At 30.9% G+C, this 9,514-nt stretch overlaps 1 protein-coding gene across 1 annotated transcript; it reads left to right on the top strand.

Moving 5' to 3' along the window:
* The first annotated feature begins 8,569 nt into the window (after positions 1-8,569).
* Positions 8,570-9,514, top strand: LOC101266542 (tyramine N-feruloyltransferase 4/11-like). Its single transcript, XM_004245236.5, has one exon. The coding sequence runs from the start codon at positions 8,652-8,654 to the stop codon at positions 9,354-9,356; it is 705 nt and encodes a 234-aa protein (XP_004245284.1). The 5' UTR covers positions 8,570-8,651; the 3' UTR covers positions 9,357-9,514.

The following is a 9,514-nucleotide window of genomic DNA, read 5'->3' as shown; positions in this document are numbered from 1 at the left end:
CTTATATTGTCTAGTTTTTGTTCTTTTAAATCAAATTAAAAGGTTAGGCACGACCCCTACCTTATATAATATAACCTTTTATTTAAGAGAAAATGTATGAAATAATAAATTATTAATTCAAATTAAATTTTATAGTCATAGTTATTTTTATTTGTAGTTCATAGCAAATATTTCATGTTTTTGTCGTCTCATTTGTATGCCGAAGTATACAAATAAACTCATTTGCTATACATATGTGTTGTATAGAAATTAACTGCAGGACCATTTGTACATCAAAAATACAAATAGACTCATTCGGTATACATATGTATTGTATGATAATTAATTGCAGGACCTATTTGTATAATGTAATATATAGATAGACCCATTGGATATACATATGTAATATGTATTGTATAAAAATTAATTGCGGGACCTATTTATATAACGAAATATATAGATAGACGCATTCGGTATACATGTATATCATATATATGTAGTAATTTTATTTATATACAACTATTATGTTTTAGTTTGTACACCGAAATGTATAAATATAGATTTTTATGTATATTTTTTATCGAATATACAGGTTAATAGTCACAAAAAATATAAAATTTGCTATGTAACATAATTATATAAATTATAACTATAACATACAAATATACAAATATAATTTTTATATTTGGTAAACCTAAAATTTACTCTTAAATATACCAGGACATAAGAAAATCCATATCAAGAGGAATAATATATACTATAAGATATTCCAATGATATATTCATTAAAGTTTTCAATTTTGGCCAGGATGAAATCAAATGCAAGACAATAAGTGCATCACGTCTTAAATTAATAAGATATTAGACATATATTTCCTCTCGTGGGATGCATCACTATCTCTTAAACAGAAAACAAAAAATCTCGAGTGTGTTTTCTAAAATCCTAAGGAAGTATATTATATACTTGATAATCATGTTCAAACTTTACTTGTTTTATAATATTTTGATTTAAAAAATGTTAAAAATACATGAAACCACATTGATACATAAGAAAATTGATTTGATAAGATAATTTCATAAAATTTAATTTTTATCATACATAATAGAATAATTGTTATAAAATAGAGACTAAGTATTAAAATTAAACTAATAGCTATTAAGGAAATAAGAATACAGTAGAGAGATAAAATAGGAAGCTTGAATCTTTCTTATTTTTGATGTATTTTCTATAGAGATTACAATGCCTTTTATAGGCATAAGAGGGGTATAATGGACATTCATTAATTTTGTTTATAACAATAATCAAAATATTAATGCGATATGATTTTTTAAAAAAGAAACACCTGATTGAGTCGGATCATGCACTCCCAGTAGGATTGTCGTGAAGGAGACTTACATAAATATACAATAAATAAAAAATATTTATCATTTATAGTAAATAATATATTTTTTCACTTAATTATTTTTAATATATTTATAATACACTTTTAATTCATAATAGAAAGAACAATTTATCATTCCCATATAATACAAGTTTTATTGATGAATAATATATTTGTTACACATTTATACATTTATATATATATATATATATATATATATATATATATATATATATATATATAAAAATTCACTTTTAATACATATTACATATTTAACATAATATTGCTATAAATGATAATAATAAAAAATATCGCTAAAATCCATAATTATTTATTAAAAAGCACCATCCAAATAAGTTTTCCTTCCATGAATCTGCATGATTGACTTAGTTTTCATTTACTGAAACACTTATTGTTAGTGAAAAAAAACTTACAAGATAATAAAATTGCAAGATTACAATTGAAAATAAAATGAAGAAAGTAATCTCTTCAGGCTGAGGCGTGGATATCTCGCTTTCTTTAAGGAGATTCAAGCCCACTGTAGCAAATGTTTTCACCGGTCCAGCAGTAGTCCTCTTTGACTTGTCCCCTCCAGGATACAACAGCCTTTACAAAGTATAACTCAACAACTCTGGACAAGAGTTGAGTCCAAAGCTCCACAAAAAAAGAACACCTCCCTTCAACTAATAAGAACTCTCTTTAGACTAACTCTTTCACTCTTTGTTTTCTCTTATGAATTTTTTGTGTCTCTAAAACCAAATGAAGACTACCACTATTTATACTACAAGAAGTCTTCCTAGCAATGAATAGGAAGATAATGGAGGTAGTAAATAGTGAAGATAATGGCCTTAGGAGTTACATAGGTTACAATGGGAGTTACATAGGTTACATAAGTTACAATGGGAGTTACATATGTTACAAAGGGAGTTACATATGTTACATATATTACAAAAGGAGTTACATATGTTACATAAGTTACAAAGGGAGTAATGAAGGAATTAAGAATGAAATACATTGATGGATAACCAATGCTAATGGATGATGTAGAAGTCATCCATTCTTATAACTCCAAAATAAAGCAATTTAATATGTTAAATATTAATATTAAAATGCTAATAACCTAACAATCTCCCACTCATTTTAATATTTAGATAAGAGAGTATATCAGCTGAAGGAAGACTACTGTGCATAATGAAGGTGTGCTCTGCATTGAACCTCCACTTAGTGAAACAGTAACTTTTACTCCAGAGTCGTAGTGGTCTCAGACTTGAACTATGACTGCTTAAGGGAAATAAAATATCACTGCTCACACATAATAATCAAGGTTTTGACATGAGCTTTAACAGCCAGCACGTTATGGCCATGTACTATCCCGGTTTCATGAGTGCATTTGAGAATAAGCCTCATTCTCATAGGAAGCGACCTACTTCCACACATCACATAGGTGAAATCTGTCGAGAGTGCTCCTGTAAGATTAACACTCCACCCATACGGGCTACAGATATTCATTAAGAGTTTTATCAACTCAACCTTCACAAACTACAGAAAATAATGCACTCACATCATAGGGAGGGGGAAAAAATTGTGCATTTTTCACAACAAGTCATCATATGATTAGTTTTTCCCTTTGAACCTGGTTATAGGATCTCTAGTCCCCAGGTTGGGTTTCCTCATATATGACTCAAGAATTTGTAGGCTTCAATCCCATCCCCCTCGATGTGCTCCAAACCTTTTCTCTTGTTAAGGCCTTTGTAAGAGGATCTGCAAGATTATCACAAGATTTGACATAATCAACATTAATGGTACCATTTGTCAAATACGATCTTACATTACTGTGTTTCCTCCTTATAGGTCTGGATTTACCGTTGTTATAACGGTTTTGAACTCTACCAATTGCAGCGATGCTATCACAATGAATAGGAGGAATTGATTTTTCAAAATAAGGAATTTGAAACAATAAATCTCTTAACCAATTTGCTTCCTCACTAGCTGAAGCAAAAGCAATTAGTTCAACCTCCATGGTAGAGTTGGAAATTATAGTTTGCTTTTTTGAGCTCCAACAAACAGCACCACCACCTAAAGTAAAGACATAACCAGTTGTAGAACAGGAATCACCTGACAAAGTGTTCCAATCCGCATCACAAAAGCCTTCAAGTACATCAGGATATTTTTTATAGAACAAACCACAATTTTTCGTTCCAATTAAATATCTCATAACTCTTGTTATAGCATGCCAATGTTCATTACCTGGCTTGCTTGTAAACCTGCCAAGTACTCCTACTGCATATGCAATATTAGGCCTAGTGCAATCAGTCACATATCTCAAACTTCCGATTATACTAGCATATTCTTTTTGATTTATTACATCATTTTCACTTTCAACAGGAAATAAGTGAACACTTGAATCAAAAGGAGTAGCAACATGCTTGCAATCATGAAAGTTATATTTTTTCAAAATTTTCTCAACATAATGTGACTGGTCAAGGAAAATCCCCTCACATGTTCTTGTTATTTTTATTCCAAGAATAAAATTTGCCTCACCAAGATCTTTCATATCAAAATGGCTTCTAAGAACATTTTTAGCTTCATTAATAATATTCATGTTAGAGCCAAAGATCAACAAGTCATCAACATATAGGCAAATGATCACATGTGAATTATTCCAAGACTTATGATATATGCATTTATCACACTCATTTGTCTTAAAACCATTTTCAATCATGTAGGAATCAAACTTTCCATGCCATTGCTTTGGTGCCTGTTTTAAGCCATATAGGGATTTAGTAAGTTTACATACTTTGCTTTCTTGGCCTGCTTCAATAAAACACTCGGGTTGGTCCATATAAATTTCTTCATTTAGGTCTCCATTTAGAAAAGTAGTTTTTACATCCATTTGATGAATTTGCAAATCAAAAATTGCAGTCATAGCAACTAAAAGTCTAATGGATGTAATTCTCGTTACCGGAGAAAAAGTATCAAAAAATTCTAGGCCTTCTAGTTGTTTAAAACCTTTTGCAACTAGCCTAGCCTTGTATTTGTCGATAGAACCATCCGGTTTCAACTTTTTCCTTAAGACCCATTTGCAACCAATTGTTTTACAACCCGGTGGTAAATCAACTAACTTCCAAGTTTTATTAGAAATTAGAGATTCCATTTCATCATTTACAGCCTCTTTCCAAAAAATAGAATCATGTGAAGATAATGCTTCTTTCAAAGTTAGAGGGTCGTTTTCAACATTAAACACATAAAAATCAGGACCAAAATCTTTTTCTACTCTAGCTCTTTTACTTCTTCTTAACTCAAAATCAACAACATTTTTATTTTTTAAAGTTGAAGTAGAAGAACTAGGTAGTGACAAAATATTTTGTTCAATCCTTTGACCCCCACTATTTTAGTATCAAAAGGAAATTTATTTTCATGAAAAATAGCATCACCAGATTCTACTACAATATTATCTTCAAGAATAAAAAATCTATAGGCTATACTATTTGAAGCATAACCAAGAAAAGCACAAGTAGTAACTTTCTTACCCAACTTTGTAATCTTGGGATCCATTAGCCTCACAAAGGCTAGACAACCCCAAACTCTTAGATATCCCAAACTTGGCTTGTAACCTTTCCACAATTCAAAAGGTGTCAATTTAGACTTTTTATGAGGCACACGATTCAACACATAACAAGCAGTTAAGATAGCTTCACCCCAAAAATTTAAAGGTGCATGCGACTCAATTAGCATGCCATTAGTCAATTCAACTAAAGTTCTATTTTTCCTTTCTGCTACTCCATTAGACGAAGGAGAGTAAGGAGGAGTAGTTTCATGAATTATTCTCAATGATCGAACAAAAGAATTAAACTCATTTGATTCATATTCACGGCCTCTATCACTTCTAATTCTTTTTATTTTTCTTCCAAACTGATTTTCAACCTCATTGAGATAAGTTTTGAAATTTTCAAAAGCATCACTTTTATTTTTCATCAAGTAAACATATGTAAACTTAGAAAATCATCAATGAAAGTGATAAAATATCTATTACCTCCACGAGTTAGAATTCCACCAAGTTCACAAATATCAGTATGAACTAATTCTAACAAATCAGTTTTTCTTTCAACTTGAAAATGAGGCCTTTTAGTGATCTTGGCTTTACTAAAAGTCTCACACTTTTCAAAATTCTTTTTAACCATTGGGATTAATCCTAAACTACTCATGATTCAAACATAACGATCATTAATATGACACAAACAAGCATGCCAAAAATTAGTAGAAAAAGCATATAAACAGAAGTAGAAGTTTTATTCATTTCAACATTCAATTTAAACATCCCATCACATGCATGCCCCTTCCCCACAAAAATACCTTTCTTCACTATTACATATTGATCAGATTCAATAATTTGTTTAAAGCCTGCTTTATTAAGAAGAAAACTAGACATCAAATTTTTTCTCATAGAAGGAGTATAAAGTACATCTTTCAATGTTAATATCCTTCCAGAAGTAAAACACAATTCAACATCTCCATTTCCAAGCACTTGAGTAGTGTGAGCATCACCAAGCATTATAGTTTTGGGCTCCTCAAAATGAGTATATTTTTTAAACCAGTCTTTGTCATAACAGACATGACGGTTTGCACCAGAATCAGCCCACCATCCATCAACATTCTCAACCATGTTTATGTCGGTAATCACCGCCACAAAAGGTTCTTCGGTAACGTTTGCCTGAGGGTTAGGACCACGTTTCCGGAATCTGCAAAATCGAGCAATATGTCCACTCTTGCCACAAACAAAGCATGGTCCCTTTTCTTGAACTTGTTGATTTTGTGCTTGGTGATTTTCACCATTATTTTTCTTGGGAGGTCTACCATTATTTTTCTTGAATTTTTTCTTCTTAGGCTTTAAAGAAGTATTTTTGTGAGTTTCAGGAGTAGCATTATTCGAAGTAATTAAATTTACCTTCGATGTGATGTTGTTCTCTTCTGTTTGTAAAAGTGCATCTTGGCCTCTTGCTTCTTCTTCCATGCAGATTTTCATTATCAAGCTTTCAAGAGAGGTTTCCTTTTGTTTGTGACGCATAATTTTTTGAAATTCCTTCCAAGAAGGTGGAAGTTTATCCACTATGCCACAAACAATAAGGTTATATCCAATTTTAACCTCTTCGGACCTAAGCTCTCCGACAATCATGATGAAGTCTTGAGCTTGATCTACCACTGATTTGTTGTCCACCATTTGGAAACGAAAAAATCTACTAGCTGCATATTTTTTCGCTCCAGCCTCTTCGGTATCATACTTACTCTGCAATGTCTTCCAAATTTTCTTTGTACTAGAGTAAGTTCTATCATAATAATCATAAAAATTATCAGATAGACAATTAAGAAGATAATACCGACACTTATAAGAATCATCATCGTACTTTTCCACTTTCTCTAGATGAGAAATAGTTTCATCATCATTCATAGTAGTGATGTCTTCTTTATTTGGATTCTTCTCGGTTAAAACGTAAGAAACATTGAGAAGACTTAAGTAGAAAAGTACTTTACCCTTCCATCTATTCAAAGATGGCTACAATTGAAAAAACCGCGGATGTCAAGATCTCCCCTCCAGGATACAACAGCCTTTACAAAGTATAACTCAACAACTCTGGACAAGAGTTGAGTCCAAAGCTCCACAAAAAAAGAACACCTCCCTTCAACTAATAAGAACTCTCTTTAGCCTAACTCTTTCACTCTTTGTTTTCTCTTATGAATTTTTTGTGTCTCTAAAACCAAATGAAGACTACCACTATTTATATTACAAGAAGTCTTCCTAGCAATAAATAGGAAGATAATGGAGGTAGTAAATAGTGAAGATAATGGCCTTAGGAGTTACATAGGTTACAATGGGAGTTACATAGGTTACATAAGTTACAATGGAAGTTACATATGTTACATATGTTACAAAGGGAGTTACATATGTTACATAGGTTACAAAGGGAGTTACATATGTTACATAGGTTACAAAGGGAGTAATGGAGGAATTAAGAATGAAATAAATTGATGGATAACCAATGCTAATGGATGATGTAGAAGTCATTCATTCTTATAACTCCAAAATAAAGCAATTTAATATGTTAAATATTAATATTAAAATGCTAATAACCTAACACTTATTTCCCGAAAATTCATGATAAAATTCTGTAAAATATGTTCCTTTTCAATGTGAATATATATGGATTCTTATAATAAATCGTCCTTATTGAGTTTTCATATATTTTGGTCAATATCGACGGATTTCATTTGACTCTAATTTCAAGCCACATATATGGAATCCATATGATTATTATCAATATTGATGAAATATTCAACATTTAACTTTTGAAGAATTTCCAGTTCCTTCGTAGTTGTTTACAGTTGTAAGATAAAGAAGTTGAAAATTAATTTTTTTATGATATTTTGCATGGTCCTATGCATACACTTGTTTTCTTGTCTATATTTCTTCTTTGTTGAAAATTCATGAATTAATTATTAATTTAAACTATTAACGTCTGAATGCTATGAATTGTTTCTCAAACTTAAAATTATATTGAATTTTAATATGCGTAAACTGTAAAAATTTGAGTTGAGTAAATTATTTTTAAAGTTTACTTGTCAAAATTTGTAACTCCAACTATACTATATATAAACTAGAATTGTTCGGTTCAATTTTTTTTTTATTATTAACAAATATCCCATTCATCTCAATTTATATAACGTAATTTAATTAAAATTAAGTACATGGAATAAAGGGAAAACTTTAAAATGTTTCAAAATAATCTATAAAAGAGTGTACCTTTATGAATCTTTTTACCAAACAAGTGGAATCTAACGTGAATAAAATATTGATATCATTATTAAGTTTTGCAATGAGTCATTATTCTTGAACTAAATAAAAATAAAACTTGTCATATAAATTGTCACAATTAAATATTATCAACTACATAAAATTAGTGGCCGATTTTTTATATATAACTCAAAAGATATCATCCCTACTTTTTTTTGGGTGAAAAAAAAAAGAAGCAAAATTGGGACCAAAGGCCAAACCAATTGCATCAATGACTCGACCCTTTAGAACGCACGCCACCAGAGTTGACCTTCACCAACCTTTTCTTTAATTGTTGGAAAAGCCATCTCAACAACCCAATTAATGAATTTTAAAAAGAGCCAAATTCTCCACTACTATAAATAACTACTATTATTATCCCAAACACACACAATATTATCCCATTACTAAACCTTTCAACTTTTTCTTTAATCTCAAACCTCAAATTTAACTAAACACTTTCCCATGGCTCCTGCTCCATCTGAGACAATAACTACCGATGTATCATCGGAAAACAATAATGTTACCATCACTGGGAAGATATACACACGAGTTCGTCTTGCTACGAAATCTGATTTGTCTCATATATACAAATTGTTTTACCAAATCCATGAATACCATAACTTCACTCATTTATACAAAGCTACTGAGTCCTCCTTAGCCAACTTGCTCTTTAAAGAAAACCCTCTTCCACTTTTCTACGGTCCATCCGTACTTCTACTTGAAGTCTCTCCAACACCTTTTGACGAACCTAAAAATACTACAGACGAAGGGTTCAAGCCTATCCTTACAACGTTTGACCTTAAATTCCCAGTCGTAGAAGGAGAAGTTGAGGAATTCCGATCCAAATATGATGATAAGAGTGATGCTTACATTGCAGGATATGCTTTCTTTTACGCGAATTATTCGTGTTTCAATGACAAACCTGGATTCTATTTTGAAAGTCTTTACTTCAGGGAGAGTTATAGGAAGTTGGGAATGGGGAAATTGTTGTTTGGAACTGTTGCATCCATTGCTGCCAACAATGGATTCGTATCAGTAGAGGGAATAATCGCAGTATGGAATAAGAAGTCATATGATTTTTACATAAATATGGGAGTTGAAGTATTTGATGAGTTTAGGTATGGCAAATTGCATGGTGAAAATCTTCAAAAGTATGCTCATAACTAGGACATAAATAACGAAGGCAGCTGTTAGCTACTGTGTGTTTTCTTTTAATAAAAATAGTGAAAGTTCAATTCATACATTTCTTATTTGTAATTTTGTAAAAGCAGAATGCTCATTAAATTTGTATTTGAAAATTTTAAATTGATAATTATCACATTAAA

The sequence above is a fragment of the Solanum lycopersicum genome, chromosome 8, assembly GCF_036512215.1.
Source record: "Solanum lycopersicum chromosome 8, SLM_r2.1".
Classification (NCBI taxonomy): domain Eukaryota; kingdom Viridiplantae; phylum Streptophyta; class Magnoliopsida; order Solanales; family Solanaceae; genus Solanum; species Solanum lycopersicum.
The sequence above is the reverse complement of the archived record's forward strand: the minus strand, read 5'-3'. Positions and strand labels throughout refer to the sequence as shown.

Coding starts and splice junctions, on each gene's coding strand:
- LOC101266542 (XM_004245236.5), top strand. CDS start 8,652: ATGGCTCCTGCTCCATCTGAGACAATAACTACCGATGTATCATCGGAA.